The 21,368-nt window shown below is 52.2% G+C and overlaps 1 protein-coding gene across 6 annotated transcripts in view; it reads left to right on the top strand.

Annotated features, from left to right (window-relative positions):
- Positions 1-21,368, top strand: part of LOC123036667 (merlin-like) — a 37,169-nt gene that overhangs the window by 7,649 nt on the left and 8,152 nt on the right. For 2 of the 6 annotated variants that reach the window (XM_044456063.1, XM_044456058.1), the window contains exons 1-11: positions 22-142; positions 1,834-1,968; positions 6,053-6,175; positions 8,717-8,842; positions 10,755-10,877; positions 15,314-15,397; positions 16,285-16,353; positions 16,522-16,604; positions 17,388-17,463; positions 18,172-18,309; positions 20,062-20,136. In XM_044456063.1, the coding sequence (XP_044311998.1) occupies positions 6,086-6,175; positions 8,717-8,842; positions 10,755-10,877; positions 15,314-15,397; positions 16,285-16,353; positions 16,522-16,604; positions 17,388-17,463; positions 18,172-18,309; positions 20,062-20,136 (864 nt within the window). In that variant the 5' untranslated portion in view covers positions 22-142; positions 1,834-1,968; positions 6,053-6,085. Of the gene's footprint in view, positions 1-21; positions 143-769; positions 1,969-1,997; positions 2,206-6,052; positions 6,176-8,716; positions 8,843-10,754; positions 10,878-15,313; positions 15,398-16,284; positions 16,354-16,521; positions 16,605-17,387; positions 17,464-18,171; positions 18,310-20,061; positions 20,137-21,368 lie in introns of those variants that run through there. The other 4 variants (XM_044456061.1, XM_044456060.1, XM_044456059.1 and 1 more) reach the window with 4 other exon arrangements.

Genomic DNA, 21,368 nt, shown 5'->3' with positions numbered 1-21,368 from the left:
GGCGGCCCCTCGAAGGCTCTGCTCGCGTTCGCCCGCGCCGGCGGCTCTTAGGTTCACTTTCCCACCACAAAGCGGAGAGGAAATGCAATGCAAGGCACCTAATGTTCGACATGTCCGTTCTTCGCCGTTGGAGTCAATTAATGTATCTGTTATTTATGTATTCGTTTGTTTATTAGATTTAGATCCCGCCTACTTTCTTACCAAGAAGTCAAAGCGGCTTCCGTCAGTCTCCTGCTGCTCTCAGTCTTATCCCCACAACAACAACCCTGTGAGGTAGGCCGGGCTGGGAGTCTGTGCCTGGCCCAAAGTCACCGCGTGAGCATCATGGCCAAGTGGGGGCCACCACCCGGATATCCCACGCCCCCGCTCCAGCATTTCCACCTTACCACACGGGCTCATTAAAAATAATGGTTTAGATCTAATTTTGAAAACATTTCAAATATGAGTTACTTGGCATTAGTTTTGAGGAGAGAATTGTTAATCTAGCATTTGCTACTGTGAAGAATCCCTGTTACGTTTTTCTTTGCTTCCCTTTCCTTCTCTCCTTCTATTGCGCCTACCCTGCCAGCGGTTTGGAATGCCAGCTGTCATCAACTTGAGGAAGGACCCACTTTTCCTGATGATGTTGGGAAATTTCAGATAAATCCTGGTAGAAAAACGTTGCTTCTATGTGCCTTTGTGTTATAAAATCAAACCTGCTCCTTTTATCTCAGAAGGCAGCAGCTTTCCAAGGCAGGTCATGGCTTGGCGTTGCTGTTACTTTAAGAAGATGGCATTCTCAGCTGGACGGAGAAGCTGCTGGAGGCGAATACTGTTAGGGAGGAAGTGCCCGTGTTCTCATCAGCTGCAGAAAAGCTGAAACAGTGGTGCCCATTTGCTTCTGAGTGAACCCACCTAAGCATCTCTTACCACAGAGGCAAGCCCCTGCGGAGTGTAGCTGCCCAACCAGATTTCCTGAATGGTCCCTCCGTCAGACATATTTGCCTGCTTAAACAGGCAGACCAGCTGACCTGAACTGTCAAGAATTTACTAGCTTGACCTATCAATAAAGCAATCACTAATCTTTTCCGTGTTTTCTACTGTGAGCAGTATTTCTGATCGGTTTAGAACATTGCCTAAAGACATCAAGATGCTCTTGAACCAACACTCTGCATTGGAGTATGTGATGAGCAGGTTATAAAAGTGTCTGTACATGGGCAGTGATTGTGTAATTGAGTTTACCTCTGCCTGGCAATGCATTATCGTTAGTGACTGCAGCTACTGGGCCACTGATCAATAAAGCCACAGAGGTTCAAATGTTTGATCTTTCCCACGGACTGGAGTGTTCATTTCCTTGCAAATGGAAATCTGAGATTCTGTCAGTGATAACCCATGTAAAGTGTTGACCACTGCTAGCCCTGTCTACCAAAAACAACCATAAAATTGTATTAATTGTATTGATTTTGCAACCTTTCCCCATGAAACCTGGAGAGCTGGACATGGGCCTTTCCCGTCTTATTTTTCACAGCAACCCCACAAGATAATGTGAACAACAAAGAGTCTTGTGGGACCTTAATAAAGTGTAAAGCGACAGATGTTCTTGTGGGCCAGAACAGCAGAGTTCAGAAGGGGCTTTTTGGTGCTGGCCCCTTAATTGTAGAAATCCCTGCTTTCTGCTTCATACCAAACCTTGTTTATTCTGATTAGGTGTTAATACAGGTAGTTTTAACAGCCTTAAATGTGGCTTAATTTCTTCAATTGTGATAGAGCTGATTTTGAAAATGGATTATATGCTTGTGTGCAACTCCTTTATTCAGCCACTGTTTTATTAAGTTTTTCTAAACTCTCCAATAGCTAACACTCCCTGGGAAGTTTGTAAAGATGAAGGGGACATTCCTACACCTGCTTCAAGAGAAAGAAGTCCAGCAGCTCCTGGATTCATTGGACAACAACACTGTCTAAACAGCCATAGAACAGTGCCCTAAAACGGTAAAAAATTAAAACAGAATATAAAATCATTAACATAGATGATAAAAACATGTTTAAACAGTCAAGAACACTGGCGTTTGTAAGATTTGTATTTCTGAATGATGCAGGCAGTATCAGTATATCGAATTAATGATTGACTCAATCAGCACATAAGAAATCATGATGTGGAATGTAGTTTGTTTTACAGAAAGTGCCAGGAGGCCAAACAACACAAGCTGTTGTGATGCAGGGCAAGATGTAAGATTTTGTTTTATTTATTTATTTAAAATATTTATATGCCGTCCTTTACAACAACATCTCAGGGCGGCTTACATTATTAAAACCAATAGCCAATAAGAACAATCAATAAAACAATACAATAAAATAACATATAACCAGTAAAAATAAATCAAAAACAACTGTTAAACTGCTAAAATTACTAATTTTTAAAATGATGTTTAAATAAAAAGGTTTTGACATGGTGCTGAAAAGAATATAGGCTTGGCGCCAGGTGAACCTCTCTGGGGAATGCATTCCACAATCTGGGTGCCACCTCAGAGAAGGCCCTGCTCCGAGTAGATGTCCTTTTTACCTCCTTCAGGGAGGGTTCCCAGGGCAGGGCCTCTCCCGCAGAGCTTGAGGGCATATAAGGAAGGAGATGTTCCTTCAGGTATCCTGGTCCCAAGCTGTTTAGGGCTTTATAGGTTAAAACCTATACCTTGAATTGGGCCCGGACTTCAACCGGAAACCAGTGGAGCTGGTAGAGGACCGGAGTTACATGGGAATAACGGCTGGTCCCTGTCAGCAACCTGGCAGCTCTATTTTGTACCAGTTGAAGCATCCGGACCATTTTCCAGGGCAGCCCCACATAGAGCACGTTACAGAAATCCAACAGCAAGATGCGGCTGAAATACGTTTGAGTGTTCCTATTGCACCATTAATGTGCCTGGTCTGTTTTCAAGGTAATCAAAGAAGTTCTGTGCTCCAGGGAGATTCCAGCTTCAAATGAGACCCTGGGGAAAGGCCGGGAGATGCGGAGAGGAGAAGGATGCACATGCATTTCAGATGCAGCCACTTAGATCCTCTGTGGGGTCAGGATAGGAAAACGATAAACTTGGCTCAGTTAACTTTAGGCTTGTCGGATTCTCTCACAGGTGCAAAACGTCGGGCTCCGTGGCCAAGTCCAGCCTTCCGTGGGACCAGATCTGGCCCTCTGTGGTTTTTCCGGGGGCCGCACCGGTTTCTTCTGCTCATGGCAGGAAACTTGGTGCTTTTCTAGTGTTTGTGCAGTTTTGCCCCCTTTCTAAAAGGTGGAAATCTGCCTCAATGTGGATGCTTACTGGCAGTAAGAGCTTAAGATTAAATGTGCGTGTGTGTGTGTGTGGGGGGGGTTGTGGTTGTTGTTTTACCTTTCACTTAGGTCCCATCGCACCACTGGGTTTTTGCGCAAGAGCTTCTCTGAGGTTGCCTTGGACCTTGTGAGGGGAAACATTTCTCCACCCCAGCTTACCTGAAGGGCTGTTGCTCTCATTCAGTTCGAACACGCCGTCCGCTGGACTACCTCTTCTCGCATAGCTGTTTGTAATTTGTAGCTGGTGGGGCACCAGCAGTCAGTGTGACCGGTACTTATTCCTGAACGTCAGCAACATGCTTGAGCATTCTGCACAAGTTGCATTGGTTTTTCGTCTGTCTGGAGATTTAAAAGATCTTAAAATGTTGAGCCGTCCTGGTTTTAAAATCTGTGGGGAAGCCGATGGGAGGAGCCTGAAAAGCCCCCTGCAGGAAATGGCTTGCCAGCCTCCCATCACCTGCAAAGTGAATTCTTTGATTTCCCCGAAGGCGGTGGAGCTGACATGCTCTGGTTTAGCGCAGACAGAGGAGCATAGCAGTCCTTGGGTGCTATTTTTTACCATGCTTGTGGGAATGTGGGCGATGATACACTGCGACCTTTAGGATTAAATGCTTTTTTCTGTTAACCTCCTTGAGTCAGAGAAGGAATTAGGAAGCCAATTTGACTTCTGCTGTGGAATTTATGCATCCAGGAAACCCCAGAGGTAAGAAAGCAGTTGGATTAGGTCCCTCATTCAGACCCCTGAATTGTTTGCAATCAAAGCAACAGGATCGGCAACAAAAGTGAGGGCTGCGGGGAGATGGCACTGTTTAGCGTGCTGCTCCTGCAGATTTAATTTCTTGCGTTAATTTCTGGGCTGCAAACTAGAAGTGCAGGAAGGAGGCAGGGAAGCAAGCAGGGCGAGTCACACTGTGAAAAGGACTTGCGAGGTGCATTCCGTTTCTGCAGAGCTGTTCTTCCCCACTCCCCTTTCCAGCCGTCAGTTCTGCTAGTGACGCAGGGTGTGTTTGCGCTGGGAACGGGCTTATCGCTAAAAATGCTGGCGCTTGTGGCTTGGCCGCTGTGTGCGGTTTGGTGGTGCTCTGCTGTGAAATTACCCATGAGAGTCCGGGCCCTGGTTCCTACATTTTCCCGGGGATATGGCCAGCCCTGTAGTTGTGTTTTCACCCCGCGGGACAGCCATAGTTTCAAAAATTTCCCCCTTTGCTTGGGTGCAGAGGGAGAGAGCAGTTTGCCAACCTGCTGCCCCCCAGATGTTGTTCAGCAAGCACATCTGGAAGGCACCAGGTCAGTGAAGGCTGGCGTGCAAGACAAGCAGGGGCTTTTTGTGGCGGGGCGGTGAGAGCCAGTCGAGCCCCTCTCCGAGAGGGCCCACCAGCCTTTCCGGCAGCCCCTGTGTGCGTGCAGAGCCCCGGGTCATCGGGCTGGAGTCAGGCATCCCAGGCGTGAAGCCCACCGTGGCGGTGGGCGGGCTGGGTGTCTCCCGCTTTCTCTACCTCAGGCCTCCCAGCTGCAAAACGGGTCTCATCCAGCCTGCTCTGCAGGGACGTTGTCATGAGACCGCTTGCTCCCCTATCAGGACCTTCTGTGGAGAGCTGGTTCCTAGGCCACCGGCAGCCAAAGCTCAGGCAGAGCCTCTCCCTGATCAGACACAGTGAGGCAGCTGCGGTGGGGCGGCTCCCCCAGTCCCCCTGAGCTAGCCTGCTGGCCTTAGGCATGGTGTCTGGTTCAGAGAACAGGACTGGGACTCCAGTGGTCTGGGTTCTGGCCCCCACTCAGCCGTGGAGCTCACTGGGTGACTTGGGCCAGTCACGGGCTCTCAGGCCAGCCTGCCTCACAGGGTTGTCATCCTGATGATGATATTACAGTGAATGACAAGCACATGGGAGTGGATCCGCAAAGCACTTCTCGCTCGCTGTGGCCATCTCCCCACATGTTAACGGGGCGCTTCTTGCCCCGGGCTGCACCTTTCCTGCTTGCCCTGGCCTTTGGTGCTGGGCAGCACAGATCAGCCTCACCCCACGAGGGTGAAGAACGGAGCGGCTGTCCCTGGTTTGGTGTCCTGACATGTTGGACTACAACTCATATTCTCTCAAGTTTTTAAAAATAAACTGTGATTCGCTAGCATCGTTCTTTGTAATACATTTGTTCCTCATTTCCCATGTTTTGTCTGTTCGGACATTTATCTCCTTTTTAAAAAGATTTCAAATCATTTTTACTTCTTTTAAAACTTAAAAAATAGGGTGAGATCCTAATGCATGCTGAGCCAGAAAAAGTCCTACAATCTGGTGCATGTTTAGACAGTGAAAGGTCTGTGTCTTTAAACATGGAACCCATTGCCAAGCCCGTGCTGGCCAGGGAATGCTGGGACTTTTAGAGTTGCACCCTTGACATGTTCTATGAACCAGTATCTTTAGCTGTTTCCTGATGCGTGTGACCCTGGGAGCCTCACCTGTAAGACCACTCACAATGAATAATCATCCGAGCTTTCCAGAAAAAAGCATAGGTAGCCCCCGCAGAAAGAGGACTTGCTTTTAGGCTGCAGTGTCCTGGCTGAAGGAAAAGCTTAGCCAAATGATGGAGGCTGGATCCGCCCCTGGCTCGGTGGAGCCCGCAGGCCGGCCGGCCGTGCATCTGAGCAGCTGTTGGTCCAGCCACACGACAGGCCGGGCTCCTGCGCAAACAGGGATGCACCTGGCACTGCCCGTCCTCCATGCCTTGTCCCTTTTCCCAACGGCCGCTTCTCTTGTGCAGTCCTAGGTTGGGTGCGCCTGGAGGCTTAAAAACATGTCTATCACTGGCCTGAAGAAGAAGCAGCCGAAGACGTTTAAAGTTAAAGTGACAACCGTGGATACTGAGATGGAGTTCAGCTGTGAGGTAATGTTGGGTGGGTATTTTGGGGGTACAGGTGGAGGCAGTAGATGGAATCCAAGTTTTACCTAAATATTTCAGGATCCAGATCTGAGAGGGAAGGTTTGCATTTTTCAGAGGGTTCCCATTCCTGCAAAAATCTGCCTGCGCAAAGAAATCCAGGACATCTTGACAAAACTTCAGCTGAACAAGGCTGCCCCAACCTGATGCCCTTCAGATATATTGGACCACAGTTTCCATCATTCCCAGTCAGCTTGTGGACGATGGGAACCACAGAGCATCAGATTGGGGAGAGCTGGGCTGAGCGCGTTTTCAGCACGCTGGGGTTCATGGAATAATAGGAGGGCATATTCATCCGCCCAGTCCTTTCAGGAAAAGTCTTCCGCACGGGACTCTGCCAGGCGCTGTTCTTTCCAAGCTTCTTGCTGTGCTTGGCTGCTGGGCCATGAGAGCCGCTGGGTTCCACAAGAAGGAGTTGCTCGGGTGCTTCGAGCCCGCCCGCTGTGCTCTCTGTGAACTGCAGCCTCGGCCACCTTTCCGTCAGCCTCTGCTCGGGGCAGGCAATCGCCCGCCGGCCGCCAAATCATTCTCAGTGGAGGATGCAGCAAAGCACCGCCTCCCTCTTGGGCTGCTCTTGCCTTGCTCCTTCTCTATCCGGTGGCACGCCGAGATCCAGGACGTGCAGAGACACGGCAGGCAGGCACTCTGAAGGGAAGGATCTTGCTGGCATGAAAGTGCTTCCACTGTTGGTTTTGTAAAGGAGTTTGCCAAACTCCATCTGCCTGTACGAATCCCTTGTGCCAGGGGCGGCGGGTGGGTGGGGACTGGCGTGTTTTCCTCCTTGCTGTTGGGACATGCCTTTGAAGCTGCCCTCATTCCATCAGCCGAAGACTCTTAACTACTCATTTAGATCAGAAATTACAGCCTTAGTATTCTTCCTACCTTCACACCGGCAGATTGGGATGAAATGTAATCCATGAGCATGGGGGAGTCAGGAGCACCCTCTCAGTGTGTTTGTGGAGGTCTGAATATAGGTCTGGATATTTGCTAAAGAGGAGAGAAGTCCCAAAACACCCTGAAACACAAGTGTCCAAAAGGAAAGCCTCAAAACACAAGTGTCCAGTTCTGGGAGGACAAAGTCCATAGGCCTGGGAAGTAGCTGACTTTGCAAACCATGGTTAACCAGGGTGCATAAGCCACGGTTAGCAGCGGTGCAGATGAAACGCTAAGCCATAGAGGAAGTCCTGCTGGATCAGGGCCGAAGGCACATCTGTCCAGGGTCCCTTTTCTCACAATGGCCAACCCGATGCCTTTAGAAAACCAGCAAATAGGCACGGCAGCACAAGCAATATTTGAACTTGTGAGGTTCCCCATTTTCTCCCTCAATGCTTGCTTTGTTTCTGCTGCTGAATGCAAATGTTCCTCCCGCAAACAGGAAAAATGGAGGCACTTCAAACATGTATCCCAAATGCACAGTTTGCCCCTCATAGACTGAAGTGTGAAAATGTGAATTTTTGGATAGGTGGGGAAATGCATGTTTTGGAAGTGAGCACTTGCACTCACTTTGGAAATGAATGCAAGTGTGGGAAATAATGTACCTTACCTGAGAAAGGTACTCCTGCTCACATGATTTACAAATGGGAACAAAATTCTTGTGTGTCTGTACCCACAAGCAGCACAGCACCTTGGACTGTTGTTCTCCTGAGCAGTGAATTTGCGGAAATATTGGTTATTGGACAGATTAAAAATATAATCCAGAAATAATTAATTCCACTGAAATGTGTGTTCAGTCACCTCCCTGGCAACTGGCATTTTCAGCCATAAGGGCTAGGAACTTGAAACTTCATTTTAAAGGTGAAATCATGAAAGTGAAGCCTGCACACGGCTTCATGAGGTATGCCTTTTCTGTGCTGATGCACAGTTGTGCATTTTCTGCGCTCCAATAGATGCGCTGCCTGGAAACACTCACCTAGGGCATCTAAAGAGCAGGCCTTCCCTTTCTGGAATCTGGCTCTGCAGCCGTAATCAGTTCTGGGCCCCTCGTTGCAGGAAGGATATAGCCAGGTTGGAATCAGTGCAGCGCAGGGCCACAAGGTGGGTGGCCAGTTTGCAGGGGATGCCATACGAGGTGAGACTGAGGGAACTGGGTCTCTTCAGCCTGGAGAAGAGGAGGCTCAGAGGGGATGTGTTGGCGACATACAGGTATGTGAGGGGGTGTCACACGGAGGTGGGCAGAGATCTGTTCTCCCCTGCAGAGGAAGGCAGGACGCGCTCCAACGGAGCCAAGCTCAGGGAACCCAGGTTCCATTTGGATGCCAGGAAGCACTTCCTGACTGTCAGGACCCCGAGGGTGTGGAATGGGCTTCCACGGGAGGTGGTTGAGGCCCCATCGGTGCGGGTGTTCAAGGATAGGCTGGACATGCACATGGTGGGCATGTCGTGAGTGGAGCCGGCTGGAGCCGGGGGTCAGACTAGATGGCCTGGGAGGCCCCTTCTGACTCGCTCTGTTTCCATGTTTTTAATGGATTTTTGGCCTTTTGTCCATAGGTGAAATGGAAGGGGAAAGACCTGTTTGACCAGGTGTGCCGTGCGTTGGGTCTGCGGGAATCGTGGTTCTTCGGCTTGCAGTACTCCGCCAGAGGGCTAGGAACCTGGCTGAAGATGGATAAGAAGGTCTGGATGCTCGCCATCAGCTTGAAATGGGGGAGCTTCATGAGAGGGTGGAGAATTCCCAGCCAGGGGACAAATCTGCATGCTTGGGTCAGGGGAGGCTGGTGACTCCCATGGTAAGGGGCACGTCATCCGGCATGGCTGGCCTGTTCAGGTTGATGGGATCTGACCAGGGTGCTGACCTGTGTGCCCAGCATAGATTCGTTGTGACGGAACCCCCTGGATAGCTCCTGTCCAGCTCAAAAGAAAAGCCACAGTGGGTGAGGAGCCCCTCTCCCCACCCCTCCGGCTCCAGGCAGCCATTTCCCCTTCTCCTTTCTTCTGGCCACGTTTCTTCTGCTTGGGTTTGCGTGCAGCTTTCCCCCGTCTGCATTTTAAAAGGGCAGAATGCCTCTCCTAAGTCTCGCTTTCTAGCAGCAAGAGTTGTCCTGTGCAGATTTACTCAGAAAAGGTCCTGCAACTCCCGGTACTCCCCAGTACAATGGGGAATTGTCCCCTTAAGCTACGATAAGTTGATGTTTTTCACCCTCTCTCTTCTCCTGGGGTGTCACACACCACTGGGATGTGGCCACTGGGAGTGTCTCTGCAGTGGAATTTGGCTCTGGGGCCAAGAATTCCTGTGTCTCTGCAGGCTGGGGAAGGCTGCCCTAGAGAAAGCTGAGAGCTATTTTCAAGGGTCGGTGTCTGCGATTTGAGCTGCAAACAAGAAAGCCCAGTATTCATGTCTGTGAACGATTCGACACTGCACCCATGAGTACTGTTTACAGATCAGCTTTTTGCTGCTTTGAATGTCACCATGACCCCTTCAGCTAGTGCTGGAGAAGACACTGCTGCCTCTGCCTGCCCATAATACTCCACAGCCGGAGCACGATCCCATCTTCTCCTGGTCCTTCTGAGCTGCTTAATGTATGTTTCTCAAATGACTTTAACTGGTTCAAATTAAAATGCATATATAATGCAAGATCGAACCAATGTAAAACATTCATGGCACAGATTGCTGCCCCAAAAAAGGGAGGGCTGAGCAATCAAGGTGGACTTGCGTGTCTGGAGGGCAGTGGGCTGAGCTCAGCTGGGCTGTCGGCGCCATTCCCTGTGCTCCGTGCTGGCTGCTCAGAGGCGTGTCTTCTGCGGGTTGCTGGATCTCGGGGCTGCGTTATGATCCCGGAAGCCGGAGGCCTGGCTGCCGCCTTCCGCATCCCCACTGTCACCGTCACAGCTCTTCTCCTTGCTCGCCACTGACGCCGACAGAGGCTGGGAGGAAGCAGTGGTGTTTTCGCCAGAGCTGCAAGTAACAGCAGCAGAGACGCAGATGATCGCTATGGCTTAAACAAGCCCCGGTGGGTGGCAGCAGGTGACTCCGCAAGCCACCGGTGCGGCTCGTACGTTCAAGTCGGCCATTGTCACGCGCAGCAACCAGCCTCGGCCTCCTCCGACCTGGCGCCCTCCAATTGCCTTGGATGGCGACTCCCATCCGTCCCACCAGCTTGGTCGAAGGTGCAGATGACAGCCGCTGTCCAGAACACCTGGAGGGCACCTGGCAGGTGCAGGCCATCTTGCAGGAGCGGTGGTTAAAATGTGGGGTGGAAAGCATTCCCAAATTTGTGCAACTCTGTGATAGATGGCAGAGTATGCGCGATGTCCGTCCCATTTGGATTCCAAATTTTGCATCCCAACCTGTAGGCCGAGTCGGTATTACTGCTGTCGCCATATCGACGGATGGATGTGCGTGTGCCAAGGCCGGGGCAGAGAGGGGCTTGCCTTTCCCAGATGGGTTGGACTGCAAAACACATCATTCCCAGCCAACTCAAGGCTTCTTTGTGCATTCATGGCAAAAGCAAGATGTGAAAGCAGCAACTGTGCCAGCTCTCCCAGTCGCTGTCGCTCAGCGGCTTTCATTCTCTTCTCTTTTGAACAGGTTTTGGATCAGGACATCCCCAAGGAAGAGCCGGTGAGCTTTTGCTTCCTGGCAAAGTTTTACCCAGAGAAAGTTGAGGAGGAGCTTCTGCAGGAGATCACACAGCACCTTTTCTTCCTGCAGGTCAGATGGACTCCCTTATATTTTCAAGCTGGCTTTGAGGTGTCATGAGGTGTCATGAGGCCTCCTGGGACATGTCCCTGATAGTATTTATTACATGTATAAACCAACCCATCGCCCACGGGGCTGTCTGGGTGGTGTGCAGTGTCAAGCAAAAACATTCAGAACAGTAACACAAAATGCGTGGGACTTGGCAGCTCACCAAGGCTGCAGCTAACCCCAAAAGGACGGCACCAGGTGGCTCTCCCGGGGGAGCACGTTCCACAGATGGGGCACCACATGGACCTGGCTTGCCTTAGAAGTGGTACCTTAGCGAGGGCCTTTGCTGAAGTGCTTAAGGTCCAGGCAGGAACTTGAGGAGAAGAGCGTCCCATTATTGGCCTTACCGGGACCATTACGTGGCCCAAACTGAAGCTCCCGGCCATCTGCCTCCCTCTGGGCTGCACCCTCCGAGCCACCCAGAGGGAAAATACACAGTGGGCAGAAGGTGCTACTCCATCTCCTCTCCTCTGCGTGCCTGGAGGGACGAGGTGAGCCAGCAGCTCTTGCGAGGCGCAGCCGCGGGGCCGGCAAGCTCCAGCCTGGGCACTCGTCGTTTGACGGGCCAGTCGCACCCAAGCGCGGCTGCATCGGAGGCTCTGCTCTGCAGCTCCTCAGCAAGGACAGTGGGGCTGGTGGAACTGGGGCTGGGGCTTTCTCAGGGGTGGCCCCACACCTTTGGGCCTTCCTACCCAAGGGGACACGCGTGGCCTTTTGGAAGGGAAGCCTGGAGATGCACCCATCCCAGTTTGCTTTCGGTGCTCAACGCGCTTCGCCTCTGTTATTCCTGCATGTGTGTGTAATTGTATGCTGATGTACTTGCAATGGCCACTCCTTGAGGGAAGCATCTTTTGGGGTGACTGGCATGCCCGTTGGGTCGTCTTCCTCATTCTGTGTTTGCATGATCTGTAGATCTGAGCAACATGGCTGCAGAGGGAAGTTGAGAAAAAACCAAGCCGAAACATGATCGAGCCGAGAGCAAATATTAGTGGTGTGTCTGTGTGGATGTGCCTTCCTGCATAAAGCCCCTAAACAGTGGCTCTCCCCCCTTGCCTTCCTGCCCTCCATTGCTCTGTAATATTTTGAACAGGCTTGCCCTGAACTGGATTAAAATCTCCCCCACCTTATTTTCACCTGCATAAAACAGGGTTTGGAAGAATAACTTCCAACAGGGTCTGTCCTGAGAGACTAACGATTTTAGTGCGCTGTGGTAGGAGCATGCTGGGCCAAGAACCTGCTCCATCCCATTTGCGGATCAGGCACGGCAACGGCCCTGGCCTCTTGAAAAGCAGCGTGGCCGTAAATTCACGGAGGAGTGGAACAAGGAGGGTGGGTGCCGTCTGCCCCCCACGCCCCCTCCCTCTGAGCTCAGCTGCATTCCCCCCAGCAGCTGCTATGGGCAGAAATGGAAAAACCAGGAGTGCCGGTGCAGCCAGCCTCTCCAGAAATGTGTGGAACTGGGAATGAGATAAGATTCCAAATTGAAATATACCGATTGCATTACTGAACAAATACATCTGAACAGTTGCAGGTAATTTCTCCTCACTTTCCGCTTGAGCTGCCCAGGAACAAGGGCTTCTGGTTATGAGTCCTGGAGTCCTCCATCAGGAAGCACCCCCGAAGTGGGACCGCTTAGGGGAGGCGGAGGCGGAGGGGCAGGGTGTGGTTCAGCCACGCCTGGCCTGTGTGAACGCCCCTGCTGGCCTGCCTGCCTGCCACTCCTTGCCTGTGCATGGCAGCTGTGGAACTCGCCCCGCAGGTGCTCGCGTGGGCCCAGGGCAGAGGAGCAGTGGCGGAGAAGGCAGGGAGGAGGCTGGGCGGCCAAGCACAGGCCAGCAGTCCCTAGGCAGGAGCTGTGCCAAACCAGGATCCTGAGCAAGGGCCGGCTGTGAGCAGGAGGCAGCAGCTCTGGCATCTCTGCCTGGCACTTCACGGGGCCTCAGAAAGCCGTGCCCCCTTGCCCGGGTGCACCCACTGCCCCTTCCCCCTGCCCAGCTGTGTTTGCTCCTTGGTGCATTTTCCTCCCTTTAAAAAACTGGAATATTTTTCTTAGCATGTCAGTGCTGGCATGATAAAATGCAAGAGACCTTTAAATGAAAAATGCTACCACTGGGGTATTTTGGGCTCCCTTCCTTTTGCATTGGGCTCTCCCACCACCGGGATTCTCGCTCGAAACTGAAAGAGGTTCTCGCCCTTGTTATGGGAGACAGGAATGAGCCAAGGGCTGAGGCTGCGGTGGGAGCCGCATGCAGCAGTCGGAGACGGAGGCAGCAGGTTAACAAGCCTGAGCTGAACTGAAGCCTGAGCAAAAGGGGCACCCTACAGAAGACTGGGGTAGAGGCAGGGAAGTCACAGGAAAGCCAGTCCAGGAAAAACCTTCATTTAGAGGCTTGGCAGAGAATGTGTGTGGCTGAGAAGGGACACAGGCGTGCTGGAGGTGTGTTCTGGACCAGGGAATATAAAACCCGAAGAGCTGCTGTTGTCTGCAGTGCTCTACGTAAGATGCTGCTTGATGGTGTTGGGAGATTATGTATGTATGTATGTATGTATGGAACTTCTATGCCGCCCCATTCGCCGAAGCCTTAGGGCGGCTCACAAACATAATGGGGAGATGGGGAATGCCACCAACCATCTTCTAACCATCTGCTCTGTGACGGGGAGGTCTCTTGCATTTTATCCGCCAAAGAGTTAATTGGCTCAGCAGAACCGGGTTCCTTGGAGGCATCTTGGTTGTTATTTCAACATCACCTTGACAATTGTTGTGCTGTGCTGTTTTTGGAAAGGCTGCTGGTCTTTTCATCTGCATTCTTCCTTTCTTTTCTTCTGTGGGGAACCTGCCTGGGCTTGTTTGGACCTTACAGAAGGCCAGGCAGGGGGAGTGTTTTCCAGCTTCAGAAGCAACAGATCTGAACAAAGATCACACATCTGCAGCATAACGTGTGCGTACAGGGTGCAGGGAAAACTTGTTCAGACATCTGTGCACTTACAAGTTTTGAATTCACGGCTTGAAATGTGTGGTCAGAGAGGCACAGTGGCTTAGCTTTCTCAGCCCGCCCCATTTCAGAGAGCAGATTAGAAACCCATTTGAAAGCCAACTTAACCCCAAAACTGCGTGTATGCTCTATTTCAGCCTCTCCTATTGTGGGGCCTTCCAGATGCATGACTGATTATTATTTTTATTCATTGTTCATATTTGTATTCATATACTGCCTTATTCAGGGATGCGGTGGCGCAGTGGTTAAACCGCTGAGCCGCTGGGCTGGTTGATCGCAAGGTCAGCAGTTCGAATCCGCAGACGGGGTGAGCTCCCGTGCTCCGTCCCAGCTCCTGCCCACCTTGCAGTTCGAAAGCATGCAAATGCAGGTAGATAAAAAGGTGCCACTTCGGTGGGCAGGTCACAGCGTTCCTGCACCTCGGTGTTTGGTCATGCCGGCCACACGACCATGGAGACCGTCTGTGGACAAACGCTGGCTCCCGCGGCCAGGAAACGGGGATGAACACCGCCCCCTAGAGTCAGGCATGACTGGACTTTAATGTCACGGGGAAACATTTACCTTTACCTTTTACTCGCTTATTCACTACGAAGCCACTGAAATGGTGAACAACCATTTTAGAATGAAAAAACTGTAAACCAGTCTTCCCCAACTGAGTTGGACTGTAAGTCTCAGGACACATTCCAGAAGTGAGTGTGTACCTTGCACATTCCAGATGTGTTGTACTATCAGCCTGCTGGCTTGGGGATGCTGGGAATTGTAGTCCAACACATCTGGAGGGTGGCAGGCTGGTGAAAACTCATTTATGCCATTCAGCACCTCGTGGGCTGTGTTGAAGAGCTTCTGTGTGCAAAAGCCGTCCACTTAAGAATACCAGAAAGCAGTGGATCCTCCCTTAATTCTGCTTGGCCGCCGTGGGGCAAGAACGGTGCGGCCTCGCTACCCGGACCTCACGCAGGCAGCCGTGCCCATGGAGTCTGAGGAGCAGCCCCAGGCATGATCAGCCAGAACAAACCTGCGATGCTCGGCTTGCCCCAGCCAGCTCTGCTCAACTCCGTCCTTTCTCAGCTGGCCTTGGTCACTCCTGCGGGCTGTTCCGGCACCTGACGTGCCAGCTTTCGGAGCGCCGGAGCTCTGCACACGGAGGGAGCGTGATTCTGAACGCCTCTTCACCGTTTCTGTGGCTCTGCAGAGGGAGAGAAGTGTAGGCTACTCCCTTAAACACGCATTTTTTAAAGAATCAGAAGGCTTCAGCTGCCCACTTTTCTTTCTCCTCTCATAATTCAGTGAATGTTTACATTGCAGTTGCCATTAAAAAGTCTGGGTGAGCACCATTTTGTTTTCAAACTTTGGTTAAGTCTTGGATTTTTTTCTTTCTTGTTTTTTCTCCTCCTTTTTGTGCTTTAGGTGAAGAAACAAATATTGGATGAAGACATCTTCTGCTCCCCTGAGGTTGCGGTTCTGTTGGCTTCTTACGCTGTTCAAGCCAAGGTGCGGCTTTAAACTTGTGTGGTCGCCACCTTTCTTTCCTTGTTGCTTTAAAAAAAAGATTTTCTCTGCAATTACACAGCCATAATTAATGCAGAAAGGGGTTGGATTGATACCCGTGCACGTGGAGCGCCGGAAAACAGTGCTGGGATGCTTTTCTTCCAGCTGAGAAAGCATAGAAACATAGAAACAGAGCAAGTCAGAAGGGGTCTCCCGGGCCATCTAGTCTGACCCCCGGCTCCAGCATGTGTGAACACAGCCTGTTCAAAGGCCTGATGGGTCTCGGGGCCAATGTGATTGGAATTCCTGACTGAAGTAGGACTTTTGCTTCAAACCGAGTGTCTTTTTAAAGATGAAAATCCAAACCAGGCCAAGCTGCACCTGTGACTACGTGTGTGCAGCTACAAGTGTGCATGATGGGCTTTGCCAGCAAGGCACAGAGTTCTGCTTTCTGAGATTTCGTAGGCCTTGCCCTCACATTCCCAGGTCTACCTTCTCCACCTTGAGGCCTAGGAACTTCTGCTGGACTCTTTTATTGAGAAGAGATTTTCAGGAGCTTGAATTCCACAGCAAACCCCATATTCCACAAGGTTTTCATGGAACCAGTGGCATGCACACCATCTCACTGTTAGGCTGCCTTGCCTCCCAGCAAAGTTCCTTGGAACTGAGATCATGGATCGGTTCTTAGCTATTGTGTTCAACATCCTTGCCGGGGAATAAGTTCAGAATTGAGGCACTCGATGGATCGTTGCAAACTGCCCTTGTCCTTGGCTGGCGAGGGCTGATGGGGGCTGCAGTTCGATGCCTGGAAGGCTGCAACTTGCCCCCCTTGGCTACCTGCAGGAGGGCAGCCACCCTACCTGATCTCTTTTTCCTTGTTTTGGTTACAGTATGGTGACTATGACCCCAATCTGCACAAGCCTGGCTTCCTGGCTCCAGAGGAGCTCTTGCCAAAGAGAGTAAGTCTTTCTGCACCTTTTTAGAAAGCAAAGAAAACACTCTTCCATTCTGACTTAGAACCATAGAAGAGTAGAGCTGGAAGGGGCCAGGAAGGCTATCAGGTCCAACCCCCCGTTGTTGCAGGACAGACAGCATGGAACGGCCTTCCACAGATTCTTTCTTTGTAGGTCCTCCGTCAATATCAAATGACACCCGAGATGTGGGAAAAGAAGATCGCGGCCTGGTATGCCGGACACCAGGGCTTAGCCAGGTATCAGAGCGCCATTGCTCCAAATCGCCGGACGGGATGGGGGCACTGAGGGGAGGGGCAGCCCTGCCCCCGCTTGGCTCTGGGCACTGGCTCTTGGGGGTCCCTAGTCTGCCTGGGGCCTCATCTCATGGTCTGCCAAGCAGTTGGGAACCTAGGAAATGGTCGTTATAACACACCTCTCTGGTATTGGCTCTGCTGATTGCTCTCCCTCTCCAGGCACCCTCCAAAGGGGCTCTGGCACCAACATGGCTGGAAGGCTGTTCTTGCATCTCAGTCCAGAGGGCTGGTCGGTCTCTGAAGCCCTAAATCAGGCTATCTCAAGGACTGTCTCCTCTCATGGCTCTGCCCAGGTTTTGGGGTCACCAGCTGTCACCCTGAGCTCTGTGTGCTTTCAGACAGTTGGCAGGCAGATCCAGGAGGCAGGGCCTTTTTGGTAGTGGCACCCAAACTCTGGAAATCTCCTTGCTGGGGAGGCTGTTCTCTGTCAACGGTTGCTTCTTTGTGCAACACGCTTTGCTGCTGAACAGCTCTGGATGGGCTTGATGTCCATGTGCCACTGCTTTCATGTGCTGCTGTTGGATCTGTCTGTCCAGTTATGCAGCTTTGATAAATCTGTATGCCATATCCTGTCCTTTTTGCAATTTATAAGCTGCTTTGATCAGTGCTGGTGGGACAAGGACAGGACAAGCCATCTCCCTTCATGGCACGCCCCCCTTTCGAGCTGCCTGGAGCGGGTCATGCATTTCTACATGCCCTTCTCTCTGCCTCACCCTCTCCCTCCAGGTACGAAGCAGAGATGAACTATCTTAAAATTGCAGAAGACTTGGAGATGTATGGAGTGAATTATTTCCCTATCGCTGTAAGCATGTATGTCGGGCACTTCTGCCCAAGGGCCAAGGGCCATTTTGGAGAAACCGTCTGGGAAGGCAGGGCCAGAGGCAGACACGGTGTGGCCGGGAAGCCGCCGGATACTGCCGTGTCTTGGATGAGGCGCTTTCCACCAGTGACTGGGCCTTAAGAAGGATGTTTTGATTTTTGGGCGTCAGGAAAAGGCAGGAAACCCACACGCGTTTAGAGGCTGGGGGAAGGGGGTCCAGCTGCCTGCAAAAGCCCGGTCCCCTGGCCTGAGCTTCTGCACCACAGCAGGCCAATCAAGCACGGCCGCGTGCATCTGTGGCGGACGCCTGTAAGCCAGGCGCTGTTGCCCAGGCGGGCTGGGGATGAGGCGGTCCGTAGTCCACACCGTTGGAGAGCACCAGCTTGGGCAGGGCAGAGCTAGATGAGCATGTGGCCATGCGGGCTGGGGATGATAGGAACTGTACTGCCAAGGCACCCGGAGGGCACCGGCCTAGGGAAGTCTGGCGCAGCTGAGCAGGGCCCATGGCTTGGGCCGGCGTATTTAAAGAGGGGAGCGCTCCGGCCGGTCGCGGCACTTCTGTGCTGGGCTAGCCCCCTCCCCACTCTCTCTCGGGGGGTGCCAGCAGCCCACCCTGGGGTCCAGGGTATGCGGTTGCACCTGCTTGTTTTTGCAACTGTGCTAATTTCTCCCCTTTGAACTGCTCTGCAGCAAAAGAAGAATCGTACGGACTTCCTGCTTGGTGTGGATGCCAAAGGGATCCACCTTTACAGCATCAACAATCGCTTTTCTCCAAGCAAGTCTTTTGAGTGGAGCAGCATCCGGAACATTTCCTACAGTGAGAAGGAGGTAGGGGGAGGTGGCCAGGGCAAGTGCCTGCCTCATGCGGGGTTTTGGGAGGCCTCTGCCCCAAAGGAAACAGATTTGTGGGTCGTTGACTTGGCAAAGGGGTGCAGAGGCTTTTAAGGGCTGCTGTCCAGTAACAGCTTCCTTTTTGGAAACACAGCCTGCTTAATGGTTCCTTTTCAGTACTATTTTACTCGGAGGGAAAGCGTGATATGGTGGTGACAGGGCAGCCGTGGGACTTGGGGCACCTGTCTCGAGCCCCCAGGCCACCGGTCTCTGACTTTCAGCCCACCCCACCCCACCCCACAGGGCTGTTGTGAGCATCAAACAGGGAGTGGAAGGAAGTTCCTCGGAGGAAGAAGATTGGACAGAAGTGGGCTTCGCACACAAGGAAGAGCAGTGGGATATAAACGCAGCAAAAAATAATCATAATAATGGGATAAGGGGGATGCATCATTCATTCTCCAGGCCTGCTGTACAGGGACAACATGTCCTGAGCCAGCAAAACAAAGATGGCTGGTGCAGGGCGTGGAGGGCTGGGCGCGGCCCAGGAGACCCAGGCTCAGTTCCCCACACGGCCACGAAGCCTGCAGGTGACCTTGGCCCGGCTGCAGACGCCCGGCCGAGCCCACCGCACAGAAGTGCCGGGAGGATAAGAAAGGGAAGGAGGGAGACGGCTGTGGAAGCTGCCTCAAGTTCAGAACACAGGAGCAAATTACTCCTGTAGGTGTCACAGGGACAGGATGGGGGACAGGTGGCTGGAGAGCAGCACTTGTGAAAGGGACCTCGGGGTGCTGGTTGACTGCAGGCTGAACATGAGCCAGCAGTGTGATGCGGTGGTCAAGAGGGCAAGCGCCACCCTTGGTTGCATAGCCAGAAGTGTGGCTTCCAGATCGAGAGAGGTATTACTACCACTCTATACGACTCTGGTGCGCCCGCAACTGGAGTATTGTGCTCAGTTTTGGGCCCCTCATTACAGGAAGGATATAGCCAGGTTGGAGTCAGTGCAGCGTAGGGCCACAAGGTTGGTGGCCGGTTTGCAGGGGAAGCCGTATGAGGCGAGACTGAGGGAACTGGGTCTCTTCAGCCTGGAGGAGACTCAGAGGGGATATTTTGGTGACACACAGGTATATGAGGGGCTGTCACACGGAGGTGGGTAGAGAGACCTGAGCCCCCCTGCAGAGGAAGGCAGGATACGTTCCAAGGGGGCAAAGCTCAGGGAGCCAAGGTCCCATTTAGATGCCAGGAAGCACTTGCTGACAGTTAGGCCCCCGAGGGTGTGGAATGGGCTTCCTTGGGAGGTGGCTGAGGCCCCTTCGGTGAGGGTGTTCAAGGATAGGCTGGACATGCACGTGTTGGGGATTGCATAGGTGGGGTCAGACTAGATGGCCTGGGAGGCCCCTCCTGACTCACCTTAAGCAAAGCCCCTTCTGACTCACCATCTAGTCTGACCCCTGGCTCCAGCTGGCTCCGCTCATGCAATCCCCAACATGTGGTTGTCCAGTCTTTAGAAAGTTAGGACAAAAATGTAGGTAAATGAATTTAGCATGAACCAGGAAGACGGGGGCGTGGTTAGGAGGCTCCTTGCTACAGGTGCGAGCGTTGCTGGACACTCGTGCAAGAGGAAATGCTGCCTAGTGCCCCTATTTTCATTCCATCCCCATTTACTTTACGAAACATGGAGGCCTGAGCTGGCGAAAGACCATTCGCTGTGCCTTGTGCTCAAGATCACTGGCTTTTCTCTCTGTTCTCCAGCTCACAATCAAACCCATTGACAAGAAAGCGGAAGTCTTCAAGTTCTTCTCTTCACAGCCTAAAGCCCATAAACTGGTAAGGAGGTCCTTTCCGGTTGCCTCCCTGAGGGTGGTTTTGCCTTGAGCTGCGGAAGCCCCTGGGCTGCTCTGGATGGAAGGCAGAGGCTGTAAACCGGCCTGCGGGAGAGAAGACGCCTGCTGCTCTTCCGGTCTCATCAGGGAGTGCGAGCTTGAAATCGTGAGGTCTTTGGCATCATGGTTTGTATCTCTGCTTCCCTGTCCATAAAAAAGGAAAAATCATGACCTTCTTCCAAGGAGGATTTGGGAGCGGCAGGGAGACAGGCTGTGTGTGAAGACCTCACTTAAGGGCCCAAGTAGCTGGGAACAGATCCTCCAAAGACGTGTCGCCACTCTCTCTGTTTGAGGTTTTATTTGATTCTCAGCTTGCTCCATTCCACTGCCTTGGGCTGCTTCCACTGCCATTCTGCCGTGGGGCAGAATCCCAGTGCCTCTGGGGCTTGCTCATCACACCATTCCCCCTTCTCCCTTGGGGAGCAAGTGTCTTCGGCACTTTGGTCTTCCGCCTGCTCCAGCAGGTGCAGCTATAAAAATTGGATGTTTTATTCCTTCTGGCGGGAGAAGCCCCACTCTGGCCCTGTTGCTGCCCCCTCGCCTGTAGTTCGCTGGTTATGCTCAGTCAGTTTGGGGGCCGGGGGGGGGGGTGCTGTGCTTTGGACCAGTGCCACCAACACCAGCGTCTTTTCATCAAACTTGAAAAGCAGTCGTAGCTTTTCCTGTGCTTTTCTGCCCCACCCTGCTTTCCTTTCATGCTGTCACTTTTTAGATGGTTTGCCTGCAGACAGGGACTGTCTTGTTTTTATTGATTGTATGGAAGCTACTTCAGGACCCTCTTTGGCTGGAGAAAAGTTTTAAGGAACTGCAGGTGGCGCAGTGGTTTAAACCGCTGTGCTGCTGGGCTGGTAGATCGGAAGGTCGCCGGTTCGAATCTGTACAAAGGGGTGAGTTCCCGTTGCTCCGTCCCAGCTCCTGCCCACCTTGCAGTTCGAAAGCATGCAAATGCAGGTAGATAAAAAGGTGCCACTTCGGTGGGCAGGTAACAGCGTTTCTGCTCCTCGGTGTTTAGTCATGCCGGCCCTGTGACCAAGGAGACTGTCTGCGGACAAGCGCTGGCTCCCTCAGCTGGGAAACGGAGATGAGCACCGCCCCCGAGAGTCAGGCATGACTGGACTTGATGTCAAGGGGAAACCTTTACCTTTTTACCAGAAGGCTGGAGGTCCATTTCCCTCC

The sequence above is a fragment of the Varanus komodoensis genome, unplaced genomic scaffold (genome assembly GCF_004798865.1).
Source record: "Varanus komodoensis strain SLA01 unplaced genomic scaffold, ASM479886v1 scaffold81, whole genome shotgun sequence".
Taxonomy (NCBI): Eukaryota; Metazoa; Chordata; class Lepidosauria; order Squamata; family Varanidae; genus Varanus; species Varanus komodoensis.
The sequence above is the reverse complement of the archived record's forward strand: the minus strand, read 5'-3'. Positions and strand labels throughout refer to the sequence as shown.